The 19,812-nt window shown below is 40.4% G+C and overlaps 1 protein-coding gene across 1 annotated transcript in view; it reads right to left on the reverse strand.

Moving 5' to 3' along the window:
- The window catches only part of LOC126262851 (speckle targeted PIP5K1A-regulated poly(A) polymerase-like), a 193,104-nt gene that overhangs the window by 33,980 nt on the left and 139,312 nt on the right, over window positions 1-19,812 (reverse strand). Inside the window, exon 10 of the mRNA XM_049959719.1 lies at window positions 15,326-15,551. Within this exon, the coding sequence (XP_049815676.1) occupies window positions 15,326-15,551 (226 nt within the window). The remainder of the gene's footprint in view (window positions 1-15,325; window positions 15,552-19,812) is intronic.

Here is a 19,812-nt window from a genome sequence, read left to right on the forward strand (position 1 = left end):
CTCGTATTTTGGGAGCCAACTAAAATCAAATTGGACAAGATAAGGGCTATGGAGCCAATACTGCTGAATATTTACAACAATTTTTAATAGACACATAGCTGGGAACAAACCTGATCTTGGAGTAATTTTTTGTACCTTAGCTATTTGCAACATGTTTTATTTTCTTTCCTCTTTACTGAATATTGAGCATTATACGTGTAAGCATTTGTCTAATGGAAAAGTCAGCAATGTCTTCTCAACAGACCAGATTTGCAAAAACTATTTCTTCTTCTGTTGCTTTCATGGAATAATATAGCTATGAAACTATGCACTCTTCAGCTTAATTGAAACAGTGCTATTAATGTAGTCAGAAGTAATACTACGAAACTTTTTTCATACAAAAAACCTCAATGTGCCAGCTGCTCACATCCAGGGTTGTGTTGTACCCACAAAAAAAATATCCACCATTATAAAGTATACACATTCGCAATACACAGCCATACAGACACCCAAGAGCACACTTTCCATGTGTCTATCTGGTTGTGCGTGTGACTGTGTGCATTTTCACTAGAAAAAGGGCAAGAGCTCAAAAGCTTGTGTGACTGCTTGTTTCCTGTTGCATGGTACTGTGATCCATGCAGCAATCCACTATAGGTGAGATGTTGCCTTTCCCTTAATATACATATTAGTCCACCTAGGAATTTCCATAGCTGTTATTCCTCATTCTAATGTTGTCTTGTAAACTGCAGGAACAGGCAGTCTTAACAATCTTCTACTTGATGTTATGTTTGAATCTGCCATCCTTCACCAGTTTCCGAAATGCGCTGATATCCTCATTACCCACCAGTGAAGTTTAATGAAATCATCTGTATAAGGCACAGTAGTGTAGACAGTCTTCTCCAAGCTATGGAGATATAGCCTCAAAATACTGACACACTGTCAGACATTGAGAAAAATGGCACTGTGACATTACTGATTACTCTTATTCCTTTTACAGTGACCTCTCTCCATGTTAACTCACCCAATCTACAGGAAAACTGACGAAAGAAGCTTGTGCTCTTAACTACAATACACATATATGCAGGTCTAAATTGTAAAGAAGTGGGTTGATACAATTCGACCTAGAGTCTCAAGTCGTTAAAATACTCCTAGTAACCTTTCCATCTGAAACACAATTTCATAACACTGAATTTATTTACCACTTATGACAGGCAATTAAATTAATATTTGTGAATTAAATATCCTCAAGTGCACCTACCGCATTAATTCTCTATGAAATTCTGAGCCAACAAGTCTACCACAAAAAACACCTGTGGTCAAATTAATATTCAACCTCAATACAGCCATTTCTCTCAATTTTACTACCACTGTGTAATTAAAATCAGAAATCACAGAAATCAAATGTCCAAGTACATATTCATTTATAATACAACAATGAAACAACTATATTGACAGTCCAAATAATTTCTCATTACTAATCTTAAAGATATTTAGTGTGAAGTGCAATATCTTGATGCCTGGAGAAATGCAGTTATGACAACAGTGTGAATAGTGTGAGAGAACTGCACACATTCCAATTCTTACTGTAGTCTAGTCAGTGGAAGTTGCTGAAAAGTCAAGGGTAAGAAACAGCTAATCTGACTTTTTTCAATTGCTTCACTTTGTGATGTAATATGGCTACAAAAATTGGCTATGGTTATTGGCAGTCATGCTGCAAAACTGCGTAACTATTTGTTACGCTGCTTCTGACACACTGTAACCCCTTCATTATTCGGCATGCCAGTTGAGTTCTATGGTTGTGAATTAAATTATTCAAAAAATTAAAGTAACCTACAACTTTATTATGCCAATGCATGTTTTGGGTTGTCACCCATCCATAATCGGCATAATACAGTTGTATATTCATTGTTATTTTGTTTATGTCAACTGATTTTTGGTACCACATTTTTGCATGCTGTATATTTACATCTAATTTACATTAAGGTGAACATAATTTAACTTGGTATCCTGTAGATTTTTGATACAATGATACGTATAAATCATACACACTTTCAAAAATATTGGTATTCTGTTGCAGCGCAACATTAACCATTTGGCTAACTTGTGCATTTTGAAATTACAAGTTTGTGTAGGTTTGGAAACTACTTCTGATGTCAGTCATGTTACTGGCCTTAATAGTGATGATCTCCAAACCTGATACAAGACTCAGTATGAATTAAAAACTGAAGCTACTTTTGGTGTCATTCATTGCTTAGCGTACAATACATGTACTGTAAGAACTATAATTTGCTTATTGTTCAGGCAAACTATTGCCTAATCAGATTAGAAGAGTGATGAGGAGTTGGATAGCAGAAACAGAAGATTTACACATAGTATGAATGACACAAAAAAATTACACACATTAATGATCACCTATTTAATACAGTGGTGTACCTTTGGAATGCAATACAGCACTTATTCTGCATGACATGGATTTGATATGTGGTTGATAAGTTTCTAGGGATATGTTTCATCACATGCCTATGCACAGGTCACATAATTCCCATAAATTATGGACTGGTAGTTTGCAGACACAGAGCTGACACTGAACAGCATTGCAACTGTGTTCCATTTGATTCAGATGATACAAATTCAGTGACCAAGAGAGCAATGTGACTTCACTCGCATGCTCCTCAACCACTGTAAATGATTCTGGCCTCGTGGCATGGACACTTATTCTGTTGGAAGATCCCATCTCCGTCAGGGAAGGCATCAAGCATGAAAGGATGCTGATAGTCTGCAATAATGTTCACATAGTCTGCAGCAGTCATGGTGCTTTTATTACCACAGGTCCCACAGAAGCCCAGGTGAATGTTCACTACAGCATAGTACTGATCCCATTGGGCTGTACCTGTGACGCAGGCCATATTTCAAGCAGACATTAACCTGCATGACTGCATATCTGGACATGACCATCAACTTGATGTAATAAGAGATGTGGTTCATCCAACCAGGCAACATGTTACCATTTATACAAGGTTCATCCTCAGAGCTCCTTTGTCTCATACAATCGTAATTGATGATGTGTATCTCGAAGTTTTCCCGGCGTATTGATTGGTCCATCATATTTCGGGCTTGCAGCCGGATCACGTTGACATCCTGGCACGATATTTCGGCTAGCAAACATGCAGCCATCTTCAGGTGAGTACGAGACTGAAGATTACTGGTGCGCGTCGTTCTATATATACCGAAAATTGGCGTGGCGGCGCCTGCGCAGTGGAGAAGGCTAATACCGTGCCCCCTATCTAATTTGGCGCGCTCTGCAGCAGAAGCGGGCCGCACAAGCGTAGTGGTGTACCTACATTTGCGCTATCTGTCGTAAAGCGCCTTTGCGCAGCTGAGGCGCGGTAGTCAAAAGTATAAAATCAATTTTCGTCAGCCGTCGCACTAGATGCAGACCAATGTCTCTGTGAAGCGATTACAGAAATTACAGGATCCCATGCTTTATCCATCTGAAAGCCGCCGTCTCAATTAATAAGATCTTCTGCCAATCATATCTCCACGGACTCCTTGATAATGGATTCCCAAAAAGATCTAGCCTGGCTCTAGTAAAGGAGAGGATTTGCTTCACTCACCGTGAACTGGATCTTATTTCAAGACAACTGTATCACCTTCATTTGGAAATAGCATCCAGTCTTCCTTCTTTCACCTGGGAGTGGGTTGACGGAGTCACTTGGGCCAAAGCGGACTGGGCTCACAACAAGTCATCTTCTAGGCAGTCATCGAAGTCTGCACGTCTATCGACAGCATCACCGCAAGAAGGCACTTTTCGACGCTCCGTGGTTAATTTGACGGATAGAGTTTTGACAATGCGATGCTGTCTGTACTCGGAAAAGGACTTAACTTCGCTCCTACACCTAAGACTCCACCTTTCGCGGATTTCATAAGTGCTATTGAAGAAGCTGTAAGACCCCTTCCCAGCGACGCAGCTGGAGAAATCAGGCGTGAAACATGCCGTGCACTTAAGAAAGCGACTCCTCTGAAGAACAACATTTCTTCCAGCGAAAGGGCCGCACTTCGCAAACTACGTGAAGATCCCCACACTGTGGTTCTCCGAGCGGACAAGGGCAATGCGACGGTAGTTTTGCCACGAAACATCTACAACGAGAAGATTTATAGCCTCCTTGGTGAATCCACATATCGGAAGATCGATAAGGGTCCGACGAGCAGAGTAGAAAGAAAAACGACAGTTTTGTTAAACTCTTCTACGCTTCCACCTGAAGTCATTAAAAGACTGAAACCGCATAGCTCTGTTCCACCGAGGCCTTATGGTCTTCCGAAAATTCATAAAGAGGGACTGCCATTACGCCCTATTGTCAGTAATATCGGTGCGCCAACCTATGACTTAGCACAACATCTGTCTTCGTTACTGAGACCTTATGTGGGCAAGTGTCCACATCACATTCGTAATTCCGCCGATTTTATTAGTAGACTGAAGTCGCTCCAACTCCACAATTCTGACTTATTAGTGAGTTTTGATGTCGTCTCTTTATTTACTAAGGTTCCACTGATGGATTCACTGGCACTCATTAGCAGAAGGTTCAAAGCCGACATAACAGCATTATTTCATCATTGCCTGTCCTCAACTTATTTCTTATTCAATAATGAATATTTTGAACAAGTTGACGGTGTTGCCATGGGCAGTCCTTTGTCCCCTTTGGTAGCAACCCTTTTTATGGAGGACTTTGAGGAAAAGGCACTCAAGTCGGCTGAATTTAAACCGAAAGTCTTCTGGCGTTACGTGGATGACACATTTGTAGTTTGGCCCCATGGAGAAGAAAAACTGGCAGGATTCTTAAAACATCTGAATTCCATTCACAAGAAAATTCAGTTTACCATGGAGGTCGAAAAAGATAGATGTCTGCCGTTTCTGGATGTCCTTGTCAATCGTAGAATCGATGGATCTTTGGGGCACTCCGTCTACCTGAAGCCCACACACACAGATCTGTATTTGCAGGCGACAAGCTGCCACCACCCTGCACAAACCATGGGTTTGCTGCGTACTCTGGTGCACCGGGCACATGTGGTATCTGATAAGGACAGCCTTCCTAAAGAATTAGAATATTTGCAATCCGTCTTCAGGGAGAATGGATATTCTACACACCAAATCCGCACAGCTGTAACAAAGACGAAATGTAAAGAGAAACAAGAAGAAGAAGACAAAAAGATGGTCAGGTCCAGGGCGTTTCTTCCGTATGTGGGTAACCTCTCCTCTAAAATAGGAAGGATTTTAAAGAAGCATTGTGTTAAAGTGATCTTCCGACCACCTACAAAAATATCGGCTTTACTTGGCTCTGTGAAGGACGATCTGGGTCTGAGGAAGGCGGGTATTTATAAGATCTTTTGTCAATGCAGCAAATCCTACATTGGCCAAACTACTCGCACAGTACGGGAAAGATGCGTGGAGCATGAGCGCCACACACGTCTACTACAGCCCAACAAATCAGCCATAGCAGAACACTGTATTTCGACGGGACACTCCATAGATTACTGTGGAACAAAAATTTTAGTGACAACTAGATCTTTTTGGGAATCCATTATCAAGGAGTCCGTGGAGATACGATTGGCAGAAGATCTTATTAATTGAGACGGCGGCTTTCAGATGGATAAAGCATGGGATCCTGTAATTTCTTTAATCGCTTCACAGAGACATTGGTCTGCATCTAGTGCGACGGCTGACGAAAATTGATTTTATACTTTAGACTACCGCGCCTCAGCTGCGCGAAGGCGCTTTACGACAGATAGTGCAAATGTAGGTACACCACTACGCTTGTGCGGCCCGCTTCTGCTGCAGAGCGCGCCAAATTAGATAGGGGGCACGGTATTAGCCTTCTCCACTGCGCAGGCGCCGCCACGCCAATTTTCGGTATATATAGAACGACGCGCACCAGTAATCTTCAGTCTCGTATTCACCTGAAGATGGCTGCATGTTTGTTAGCCGAAATATCATGCCAAGATGTCAACGTGATCCAGCTGCAAGCCCGAAATATGATGGACCAGTAATTGATGATGTCACTGGGTCAACATGGGATCACATACAAGTCATCTGCTGTGGAGCCCAAAACATTTGCACCAACATTGTACTCAGTCATCAGATCTGCCACAGATTGTCACCTATCATGCTTTATAAAGCGGGGAAGTTTCCAACTTCATCATGTGATGAAGTCTAGACGTCCAAAGCTTTGTCACCTACTTGTGGTTTCACTGTCCTTCTACCACTTTCCAAAGATACTTATGACAACAGAACATGAATAGCCAACCAACTTCTGTGAGACCCAATTGCCATTGCTACATTATTCCAAATAAATATCAATATTCTGGCTTTGAGATCATCCAGTCATATATGTAAACCACGCCATATTACATGTATATTATTTATGACAATTTAGTTATCATTCTGTTAGTGCTATCCAGTCTGTAATTGCTCCACTAGTTGAATAACCATTTAAAGTCTGCCTTAAAATTTGCTGTTTCTTAATTTAAAATATGTCTTTTTTTTACATCATTCATCCTAGATGCTAATGTTCAATTTGTGCTTACTAAAAGCCATTGCTCCACCAATCTGAATAAGCAAACGTTTGCCTGTAAAATAAGCAAGCCCTAGTCATTATATTTCACACCCACTACGGGGGGTGTTTGAAAAGTCCGTGCCAAGCCCGAGAGATGGCACCACCGGCACGTATCGAGGTCATGTTTAGTTAGTTGCACCTTTGGAAAGAACACACACCAAGTTTCAGCCATATTGGTCTATGTATTTGTGTTTGGAATTCGTGTGACTCAAGGAAGTTGAGTGATTGTCAAAAAATGGACAAAAAAGAATTTCGTGTGGAGATTAAATATTACTTTATGAAAGGCAAAACGCCTCAGGAGACTAAAGAGAAGCTTGATAAACATTACAATGACTCTGCACCTTCGATTAGAGCAGTTTATAAGTGGTTTCAAAATTTTTGGTGTGGCCATATGGGCACAAGTGATGCTGAACGTTCTGGACACTGTGGAGGTTACGATTCCAGAAATCATTGATAAAATCCATGATATGGTGATGGATGACAGTAGAGTTAAGGTGCTTGAGATTGCTAGTGCTGTGGGCATCTCAAATGAATGGGTACATAATATTTTGCATAAACATTTGGATATAAGAAAGATATCCACAAGATGAGTTCCACAATTACTCACACTTGACCAAAAACAGAATCGTGCGAAGTGTTTCAAGGATGGTTTGCAGCTGTTCAGGAAGAATCTGCAGAACTTTAAGCGTCGTTTCATCACTGTGGATGAAACATGGATGCATTACTATATTCCTGAGACCAGAAAACAATCTAAACAGTGGGTTAACAAGGGAGAATCTGCACCAAAAAAAGGCTAAGAGCATTCCTTCGGCCAGAAAGGTTATGGCGACTGTCTTTTGGGATTCGCAAGGGATAATCCTCATGGACTATCTGGAAAAGGGGAAAACTATTACAGGGGCGTATCATTCATTGTTATTGGACCGTTTGAAAACCGAGCTGCAAAAAAAAACGCCAGCGACTGGACCGCAAAAAAAGTCCTTTACCATCACACAATGCACCAGCACACACCTCAGCAGTTGTGGCCACAAAATTATTGGAAATAGGATTCCAACTCATTTCACATCCCCCCTATTCTCCAGACTTGGCTCCCTAGGACTACTATTTGTTCCCTAATTTGAAGAAATGGCTGGTTGTACAAAGGTTTTATTCAAACGAGGAGGTGATTGCAGCAACTAATAGCTATTTTGCAGACTTGGACAATTCCTATTATTCGGAAGGGATCAACAAATTAGAACAGCATTGAACGAAGTGTATAAGTCTAAAAGGAGACTATGTTGAAAAATAAAAAAGGTTTACCCCAAATCGTGAGTAGTTTTTATTTTTGTACGGACTTTTCAAATGCCCTTCATATGTTATGTAATGAATATGACACAATCTGTAGTTAATTTTTTCATTTATACAGGGACTTGGATCAGGTTTCAAGTTCAGCAACATTAAGTAAAAGAAATACAATGGAAATAAATGGTTGTAGCTCCATTATAAGTTGCATCTGTGTCCAAAACTAGTCACCATCAAGAAATAAAAATTAGATTATTCTCAATGCAACTTATGATGGAGCTATAACCATTTATTTCAATTGTAAGACAAGCTGCAGACCTACTTTCACCTGCAGCATGCTGCAAGTTTGTGAATACAACTGACTTTGGAAACTGTATCTGAACATGCAAGAAAATTGTAATTTGATTTTAAGTGAAATTTATGACACACAAACAGTTGCATAAGTTAGTCACATGGCAAATGTCATGCAACAAGTGTGTTTAAAAGTGTGTGTGATATAAACACAGCTGCAGCACTGAAACTTCCGCAAACATAAACAGAATAATAATGAATATGTATTATGGAAACTGATGATGGGCGAAAACCTGAAAAGTATTTTGGCATAAGTGAATTTAAAAAAAAAGTGACCAACAGCTATACATTTTCAAGTAATCCTTTCTGAGTTTCATAATGTAAACAGTTTAGGGGTGGAGGAGACCACTCACAAAATAGCAGATGTGTTGAGCTGTTGACAGGCACATAAGAATGAGAAAGAAAACTTGCTGGCAAACAGAATAAATCCTTTGTTGAGCTAGAATACAAATACATACGACATGTTTCGTGCATGTATTTGTACTGTAGCTCGACAAAGGATTTATTCTGAAAGCGAGCAAGTTTTCTTTCTCTTCTGCGTGTGCCTGTCAACAACTCAATGCTTCTGCTATTCAGTGACTGGTCTCCTTCATTCCTAAATTATTTATATACTACCTGAACTTCCTGAGTTTCATACTTAAGTGATCATACGAGTTTACAGAGCTTGGAAAAAAATGCCAAGACTTTATTTTACTCCAGTTCATAATGTGCATATTACAGTTCTTTTCATGTGAAAAACACCACAGCTTTCTGCTGATAGGACTCTGATTCAATCTGTGATGTGCAACTTGCTTGTCTTTCATTGCTAAAAGATGTTGCACATGACACCAAAGAACTGCTAGTCTTTCATTAAGTCTCAAGACTTCACCAAGGTATTAACGTGAATCTGATAAAATGTTGTGACAGACTACAACAGCAATGAACTATGCCCAGTTCTTTATCCTGTCTTGTTTGAATATATTTCTTATGCTGTACCATGCTAAACTGTGTCAATACCTGAGTTCAGATCATACACATATTTTCCTGGCAACAAGAGCCTCTGAAGTATTAATATGCATCTAATGTAAATACACTCTTTAGCACTGTTTGCAATTAAATCTCTTAAAACAATAAATGGTTAGCAGATTTACTTTATTAGCTATGAGAAAGCACCACAGTTACAGAGCTCAAAAAGTAGAAAATTATCAGAAAGAGGGTAAGTTTTATAAAGTCACATTGACATATTGATAATTACAGATGGAGCACTAGCTCTGTTGAACAAGAATCAGCTGTGGCCTTGTTAACAATTGAGCAGGCATGTGGTTTATCATAACATGAGCGGGTGTGTGGCATACTTTGTACACATGTAATGAATAGCTATCTTTACATTACCAAAGTAAACATGTATGAGCAAAATCACAGTTCAATCTCAGTTTAATTAAACAATGATAAAACACACTTCCATTAAATGAGTTAAAGCACTGTTTGATTAAATAATAATCAAATAAACTTTCATTATATCTCTCTGTTGCCCAATACAAGTGTTAGCCCACAGTAATGCCCTGCTCGTTCGGATCCCAGCCAATCATTTATTCCATTACTAATTATCTCGTAGACAACTGTCTCATTGTGGGATGATGCTGTCAGCTCAGAATCTGGTGTTTGTTTTTTTTTTTTTTTTTTTTTTTTTTTTTTTTTTTTTTTTTTTTTAAGAATTGTGAATTTTGTCTCACGTAGCTCACATATTACTGATGCTCACTTGGATGTATGACAAAACAACTACTCACAGATAGAGAGGAGAGTTTCAGTGATTGTTTTTGCAATTAAAAAGTTTCATGTGTCTATGTTCAGGATGAAGTTAATTTTAATCACAGATTACAAACTGCTGGTAGCACTATTTTGGCCGTGCCTCAGTCGTCTGGAATGGTCACAGCGCAACAGCACCAGCATTTGGGACTGTTCTATCTTGCCTACCCTCAGAACCAGAGCCAAACTACTGGTAGAGTTACTCAGCATAGTGCAACAGCTCCAGCATTGAGTGCAGCTTTATCTTTCCTACCCTCACAACTGATTCAAACTGCTGGTAGAGCTATCCAGGCTGTGCTCCAGTCTTCCAGACGGCCATAGTACAACAGCTTCAGCATTGGGGGTTCTCTACCCTGCCTACCCTCAGAACTGGATCCTATCTGCTGGTAGTGCTATTTGCACTGTGCTCCAGTCTTCTGGAATGGGCACAGCACAATGGCTCCAGTGTTGGGCGCCACTCTATCTTGCCTAGCCTCAGAATTGGGTCCCATCTGCTGGTAATGCCATTTGCGCTGTACTCAGTCTTCTGGAATGGACACAGCACAATGCTTGCAGTGTTAGGTGCCACTCTACCTTGCCTACCCTCAGAATTGGATCCAAACTGATGGTAGTGTTATTCAGGCTGTGCTCCAATCTTCCGGAATGGGCACACCACAACGGCTCCAGTGTTGGGTGCCGCTCTATCTTGCCTACCCTCAGAATTGGATCCAAACTGATGGTAGTGTCATTCAGGCCGTGCTCCAGTCTCCCAGAATGGGCACAGCACAATGGCACGCTCGTTGGATGCTGCTCTATCTTGCCTACCCTCAGAATTGGATCCCAACCGCTGGCAGCGCTACTCGGGCTGTGCTCCAGAGTTGGGTTCCACTCTATCTTGCTTACGCTCAGAACTGGATCCTGCCCTTCACCAGCAGGTAAGACATGGAACACTGACACACTTTGGATGGCTTTCCCATTACATAGTCTTCTGGTGAGTTATGTGCTATGTGCTCCACTGGTGGCTCATATGCTTTTCAAAGACCACCAATTTGGAGCTACAGGCCTGGACTCGTCTTCCCAATTGTCTGTCAGTCATCACCAATGTCTTCCTGCACTTACTGACCAGGTTTAAATAAGGGCATAGAGCCATGGTGTGCCTTTGTTTTACTTGTACACATCATCAGGTCACTCACACCACCCAAATCTTTCATCCCCTTGTGTGACTCCATTCATTTCAACTTTGTGCATCTCTTCCTGACGTATATGTGGCTCACTGTCATGGACACTTACTCTCACATATGTGGACAGCATGACTTCACCATAACAGATGCCACAATTAATGCACTTGTCTAGGTTCTCACTATCAAAGGACTTCCTCGAACCATCCTATCTGACAGTGAACCCCAATTCACAGCAACAATTCTGTGACTCAAACAATTATTTAGTCTACAGTTTCACACACCCTCAAATGGGGAAGCAGCGCATTCGGTGCAGACATTTAAGCATAAAACATTGCAGTGGGAATCACCACCACAGCAGCACTCACAATGTTCCTGAGCGCATACCAGACCACTGCCATCCATGACGGCAGCCCAGTGGAGCTCCTTCATGGATGGCAACCGTGACATCTCCTCCATCTCTTGGCCCCATAGCTCCGGAAACACCAGACCCAGCACACCAGGCAATATCCACCGAGCTACGCAGTGTGGGGACACTTGTACAGGACAAAAGACACAAGGATGCCAACTACAGCGGTTACCAACCATCAATGGTGCCTTATGATGGTTGACACTTCAAAGAGGCTGGAGCACCTCCATACCAACCAACTTTGTCTGCATCAACCAACTGCCACCAGTGGTCCATCCTGACCTGGAAAGCCCTCCTGTGCTCGTCCCACAACTGCACAGCTGTAACTTTTGCTCCAGTTTGCTCCAGAACATCAATGTCGGTTTCCATGGCTATGGGGCTCGGAGGTGGAGGTCTCCATGTAGCCTCTGCAACCTCAACCGACACCAGCTACACTGCCGCCCCGCAGCATGTTGCCAGATGTAACCGGTTCCTAACACCAGCCAGCAGGTTTAAGAGCCAGTACACCAATCATAACCCCAGTTTGCCTTCCAAAGCATTGCTCAGGACTTTTCTGGCCATACATACCTATTTCGTGGGCAGGAATCTGGTGCCCTGGCCTGGTGATTTAGAAAGCTAATTTTTCTTCCCCATCGCATCCATTTGTTTTGGCCACGGATGCCTCTCCATATGGCATTGGTGTAGTGCTGGCACATAGCAATGATGATGGTTCTGAGCAACCAATTGCCTATGCATCAAAGACGTTGACACCTGTTCAAAATACCTACTTGCAGATAGAGAATGAAGCTTTGCTGAATGTTTTTGCAACTGAGAAGTTCCATTTCTACAAGCTCAAGACTAAATTCATTTTAATTACGGACTACAAACTGCTGGAAGTGCTATTCATGCCATGCTCCACTCTTCCGGAATGGATGCAACAGCTCTATATTTCGCCCTTATATCACTAGCCATAACACACCACTGCTGTTTTTCCACATCGCTATGTTGTGTTTTCCGTTCGCACTCAGTGATCTGTTGCTGACAACTCAAGGCCGGTCAGATATTCCCAATCTTGCCAGATTCTTGTCACAGTACATATTCCTGACACCAATCTGCAGTAGGATTTTGGAACATATACTGTGACCCAATGTTATGAATTACCTTGAAGAAAGATTCAGAAAATATCACTGTTGCGTAACACAATTAGTTCTTAAATCACACGAAGTCATGAGTGTTATAAACAAGGTGTCTCACATTGAGTCCATATTTCTAGATTTTAGAAGGCTTTTGACATCGTTCTTCACATGACTTCTAATCAAATTGCACGCCTATGGAGTATAGTCACTGTTGTGCAATTGGATTCATGATTTCCACTCAAAGTATTCATAGTCATTGATGGAGAGGATCAAGTAAAACAGAAATGATATCTGGTGTTCCCAAGGAAGTGTTATGAGCCCTCTGCTGTTCTTAATCTATATAAACGATTCAGGATACAATCTGAGTAGCCCTCTTAAATTGTTTGCAGATAATGCTGTCATTTACAGTTCTGTAAAGTCATCAGAACATCAAAACAAATTGCAAAATGATTTAGTGAAAAGTGGCAACTGACTCTAAATAACAGAAAGTGTGAGGTAATTCATGTGAGTATTAAAGGAATCCTTTAAATTTTGGTTATATAAACCTAAAGGTTTCAGTTCTAGTAAATCACTGTGCTTCATACTTGATGTAAATTGTGATTAGACATGTCGCTATGAGAAATTATGCGCAACCTGTTATCGACTAATGCCTGAAGTGATGTGGATTGCAGAAACATTGGATGAGGTATGCAGATCACCACTAAACACAGTTACTCTGTTTAGTTTTGTCACCACTTAGGACGATAGCTGGGGATGTACTCTATGTTGGTGAGTAGTTGGTACAACCTACAGTACTGAAAGAGTTTCTGTTGGTGAAACTGAATATTCAATTTTGATTCATTGAGACTCATGAAACACATTGTCTGTTCAACCAAAAAGCCGTTAAACAGAGTAAGTATGACAAAGCTAGAATTTACTTTTTACCTTTAACAAAATAAATAAACTATTAGGCAGAATCTCACACCATTATTTATCTTCAGGAGGCAAAATGTGTAGTACTGCCGATAGATACACAAAAACTGAAAGTTACACAACTTATAATGGGGGAGGGGATTGAGTTGGGAAAATTTAACAAAGAAAGGCAGGTTACTCAGACACCAGGATGAGGGGAGGATCCACCTGTAGTGTGCATGATGGTAAATAAAGATGAAGGGGGAGGGGTCAGAAAGAGCATGTAAGAGATGATACATCAGTAAGCTTTGTGGCAGCTTCAATCGGCAGATGATATGGATAGAGCAAGCAGCTACGAGGGAGAAGACAGATGACTACTGCAATAAAAAAAATAGTTGAAGTATAATAAAAAAAGAGAGGGGACCATATGTAAAAGTGGATTAAACCCAGGAGGTTGTGGAAACAAGAATGTGGTGGACTGCAACTTCTGTTCACTGGAATTTAGATAAACTATTATCTGGTGAGTGGATCCATATAACTCATGTGGTGTAGGAAACATTCATGGTGGGGCTGGAGTAGATGGTGGTGGGTGGGCACAAGGGGCATGTTTTACAGCAAGGACAACTGCACTTATATTTTTATGTATACAAGTTTGATTACACCTTCCTTGTAATTCCGAGCTACCGCTAAGACAACATTTACATTCTAGCATATCACTCACCATTTTGACTAACAACTGATTGTTGAAGCCCATACATAACTTATGAAACAACTAATTAGTGTTGCCAAGCAGTCCCCAGTTTGGTAACTTTGGGTTTACAAAAAATTAAGGCAGCTAATGTTGGCTGAGCTCCCTCAAACACTTTCCTATTTGGTAACAATGTAGAGCATATGTGAAGCTGAGAGATTACTGTGTTACCCAATTCACAATCATAATAAGCTGGATCACAGTTTAAAATTACCATTATATCTCTCCTAATCTCATGACAGGACTGGCTTCTAATGGCAAGAAGAAAATCTTTTGTGTCGACATGTCCTAGTGCATCTAGTCAGTCAAAAAGTGTAAAACCAAATTTTATACCATTCTCAAAATACACTGACTTCTTACACCTTTGAAACTTTTTGAGTACCCCAGTTTGATGCACACTGAAGATACTTATTCCAATGTTTGGTTGATAATACGAGGGCAATGTATCCCCACAAAACACGCAGATGGTCAGTCACAATTAATTTTACAACACTCAAATGTGACTTTAGGCAGGATCTATGCATTTTAAGAGTAATCTGTTTTATGTTACGAACTGCAGAATCATTTTACAACTCTAGTCAAAGGAAATTAATATATTTCATGCATGTGTGAGTTGTGCTTGCATGAATGTGGGAGTGCTGTCTACTTTAGGAGGAGGTCTTTTGGACGAAAGCTCTTTGTTGTGCCTGTCCGCAACTCAACATCTCCTCTACACGGTGACTAGCAATCTATCCTTTACATAATACTGTGAGATGACTTACATGTGTATAAAAGTCAAATAATGTCTTCAACATGACCATACTTGTTACCACACTTTTGCAAGACGATTTGATATACAATATTTGGAAAAACTGTCTTGCGAGAATGATAGTCATTACTTGATATTATATTCACTTATGAATATAAAATGACTATTTTTTGTTGTGTGTCATGAAATTTTGTTGTACTGCCAGTCAGCTATATAAATACTTAGTTAATGAGGAAAGTCTTAAAGATGTACTTACCTCACAAAGTTTATCAAGAAGTCTGGCAAAATCACAAACATTACATTGAGCCACCTCTGAAACAGTTCCTTCTTTGCTAGTACAACTTCATTTTGTGGTTCTGGTACAAGATAATTTGGTTGCAAAAACCTTGCAGCTTTAAATGAAGTGTTAACAACTGCAGAGGATGGAGGTTTTTCTGAGGGTGTGGATGAGCAATGTGCTTTCAGAAGATGCAACAGATTTCCTGCAACAAAAGATGCAATATTTGTGATCAATTAATACCTATGTAGTTGTAACTTGTATTATTTCATTTCTGACAACTGAAATAAATAAAAAGAAGACCATATTAGAAAAAAATCCAAATGCTGAAAATCTGCAGCTATTCTATGTCTTCGCATTACAATACGAATCAAAGAATATTACTATACTGTGACTTCCAAGGTATATCTAAAGTGTTGCCAAATAAATCGCAGCACTTTTTTGTCCTCAGATATATTTCTATCCTATGTATTTTAAACCATCACGAATTCAGTAAAATATATTTACAATTGCTTATAATATTCTCATTACAGCTGTTATAAAACTTTAAGTATACCATTTCATACTTCACTACCTATATTTCAGGAGAATGATAATACTTGATATCTGCAGAAGTGAAACACTTGTGGCAGAAAAATATAAGTTAAGTCTCCAGAATTATGAGTTTTCAAACAAGATATGTTATCCCATACAGGTGTACATGAGGTAAACTGCAGTGGCAGTCAATCTGGTCCTTACCACCCACTACCGTATTTACTCGAATCTAAGCCCCACTCGAATCTAAGCCGCACCTGAAAAATGAGACTCGAAATCAAGGAAAAAGAAAATTTCCCTAATCTAAGCCGCACCTGAAATTTGAGACTCGAAATTCAAGGGGAGAGAAAAGTTTTTGGCCGCACCTCCAAATTGAAACAAAGTTTGTCCATTGTAATATGAGACACAATTTAGGTCGAATGAATGACGATACAGCTACAGTAGTTTGGTTCGAGTCGTAAGCTTAGCAGTTAAGCTTTACGAGGTAGCCATTGCTATGCGTTTAGCGCTCCGTCTGTATTTATTCGGGTACCCTTCCTTTTTCATGTGATTCGTCTGGTTTGAATTGACTGATTATTTTTCTTTGATCCAATAAGTGCCATTCTCTTTGTTATAGGTGTTTACGTCACTCTATGCTGAAAATGCATTACTGTACTGTGTCATGCATTATTTGTCGCATTCTGATAATGAGTGTTTACGGCCTGTCGCCGCTCGGCTTGCTTTTGTGCACGCTACCGCCGCTTACACACACACACACACACACACACACACACACACACACACACACACACACACACACACACACAAAGGAGGAATTGTCTCATAAGCGAAACAATTGCAAGAGACTGCTATTTGTTGTTACTTACACTGCTGCTTTCTTTGATAATGATCAACAAGAACCAAATAATGGACTGCGTATGTTAGAAGATGTTCTGAACGAGAGTTTAGCGAAAATTTTTCTCCGTTTGAAAATCTTAGCAGACACCTCTTTAGTACATTACATTCTGCACAGAAATTAGAGTCATCTTAGATTTAAAAATCTAGTCAATTGCCGTGCTTCATTTCTGACTGTATCACTATTAGGCATAAGAATAATACGAATATAAGCATGACATGATATGTATATTCTTCCACGTTTGCTGTTGTCTCACTCTAGTTTCATAGTTTATTAGACAGACAGGATTTAAATGAGATAGCAGCAAACACGAAAGAATACATGGCAAAATGTTTATATTCGTATTATACTTATGGTGAAGAGAATACTGCATGTGATTCACAGTTTGTATTAGCAACCATCTCTTCTCACAGGTAGAAAAAATTCAGAACGTCGAGTTGGCCATATTGATAAACATCCCAAACAGTCTTGCTAGTCGGATTTTTGTAGTACATTGAAATGCTGCGACATTCGAAGATGAACAATACAGTATTTGTATTTACTTCGTTGGATAATGTATGGAAATGCAGTGGTCGAAACTCGAGGCGGAGAAAAAAAGCTAGTCTTCCACCTTTTTGTTTTAATTTTGTTTACTGACGCAGAGGTTTTGGCGGCAGTATTTATCTTTGTGCCTGCAAAGCATGCCTGTGTAGTGCTACATATAGTCGACGGCAGAAGTTGGTTGTGGCGGCACCTACCAACATTTTTCAGAACTTACGCTTACTTTGCACTTGATTCTAAGCCGCAGGTGGTTTTTTGGATTACAAAAAAGCTTAGATTCAAGTAAATACGGTAGTGAGTGTTCCAGCTTTTGCTATCAGTAGTATGCAGTAGGAATTTTAAAAAAACATTTTTATTAGTTTTCCATAAAATTTTGACATTGATAATTTAGTAATCAATTATTATTATTATTATTATTATTATTATTATATGCTTTTACTTGCTGTAATTCTGCTTTATGAATTTTTTAAAGTAAAGTTACTTCCCTACTTTATAAGGCACTGTCATTGTGGAATTTGTGGGTGGTCAGAAAATTTAAAACTCCCCCCCAACCTACCTTTTCTCTTCTATTTCTCTCTCCCTTCTTCCACCTGCTTCATTACACTCTTTCCCTTTTCCACCTGCCTCCTCCCACCTTGTAGCTCTTCCATCTGACTCTTCACACACTGTACCTCTTCCCCTGCCTCCCCACACCCCCTCTTACTTCCACCTGCCTCTGCACACCTTGTCCCTCTCACTCCTCACACCCTCTTTCTTTTCCACCTGCCCACTACCCCACTCCATCTTCCACTTGCCTCCTACACTTTACATAAATTTTACAACTAAGAAAGACACAAAGTGAGTGAGTGGTAGGTAAAAAAGGTTGTGGAGCCCTGATCTAGTGGATAATGTAGGAAGCTCCATGTGGCTACTATCTATATAAACATTGAAATGCCAGATGACTGTAGCAAGATGGATGAAGACATGCAGAGGGTTGATTGGTCCAGGGAATGACAGCTGAATTCTAAAAGTAAATAAAGTAACATGCAAAAATATGCAGAGGTACCCGTTACTGTTTCATTACTCCTCTACATACATTTTAAACATGGATGTATGTATAGATGCGTGTTCCACATCTCTTCCTATATCACTGATTCAACTTCAGTCAAAATTCTTACACTTAATACTTATTGTTTGGAAAGGGACACTGTGGCTGTGTCAACCCCCTACTTCCCAAGGTGGGGGTGGTAATGGTGTGACATAAGTGAGGGTGAGGAGGAGATGAACAAGAGAGAAGGGGGAGGAGGGTAAAGCGTAGGAGACAAGCGGAAGATGAAATGGGGTAGTTGTCACGTGGAAAAGGAAGAGGGTGTGAAGAGGAAGAAGGAAAAGATGTGAGGAGGCATGTGGAAGTGAGAGTGGGTGTGGGGTGGCAGGGGAAGAGGTACCAAATGTGAGGAGTCAGATGGAAGAGGTACAGGGTATGAGGAGTCAGATGGAAGAGGTACAGGGTATGAGGAGTCAGATGGAAGAGGTACAGGGTATGAGGAGGCAGCTGGAAAAGGGACGGAGTGTAATAAAGCAGGTGGAAGAAGGGAAAGAAAAATAGAAAGGGAAAGGTAGATTATGGGAGAGTTTTAAATTTTCCTTATTATTTGGTGTGTGAGTGTTTTAAATTTTTCCTTATTATTTGGCACGTGTGTGTGTGTGTGTGTGTGTGTGTGTGTGTGTGTGTGTGTGTGCGCGCGCGCGCGCGTTATTTGATGGTGTTGCGGGGTGGCTGGCAAAGACGGTGACATGTCAGGCCATCTCTGACACACATGAAGCAACTTCTACCAAATATTGCACACATATCACTTGCGATCTTGAAAAGGACTGCTGTGACAGTAAGACCACAAACGATTCCCATGACTGAAGGTGGGGATGGGGGTGGGAATGAAGAGACCTAACATAAAAGCATGACTCAGGGACATCAGCAGCAATGTCAACAAAATTTGGTATATACTTGACTCATTTTCTGGATAAAAGTTGTCTGGTATTAAGATACCGATCTATCCCTAAGGATGGGGATGTGGATGGGGATGGGGATGGGAATGAGGATGAGAAGGTGATGCAGGTAAACATGTTCTAATGAAATCTGTTGGTATTTCTTTCTCATACTTAGCTGACTTGGAATACTTTACAAAGCATAATTTGTCTCTAACTTATAACCATGTTTGATTCCATTGGAAGCATTGTGCACAGTGACTAGTAAATTTGAAAAAAGGAAAAGGAATTCAGCAATCCATCAGCCCAATCTGTATTTTTAATCCAAATCTAGATTTCAGCTATTGAACAGAAGGAGACAGGGAATGGCCTGCACAGTGAAGTAGAAGTTAATATCACTTGAGTTGTGATGTGCAGCAATTCAGCAGCTGTGTGATCAAGTTGGCACAGTCTGGCCATGGCCATTCATGCTAATAGACAGTTTGTTACCTGCCTTGCACACATAGAATCCTGTAAAGTAATTGGAGCTCAG

Source organism: Schistocerca nitens, chromosome 6, assembly GCF_023898315.1.
Source record: "Schistocerca nitens isolate TAMUIC-IGC-003100 chromosome 6, iqSchNite1.1, whole genome shotgun sequence".
Lineage (NCBI taxonomy): Eukaryota > Metazoa > Arthropoda > Insecta > Orthoptera > Acrididae > Schistocerca > Schistocerca nitens.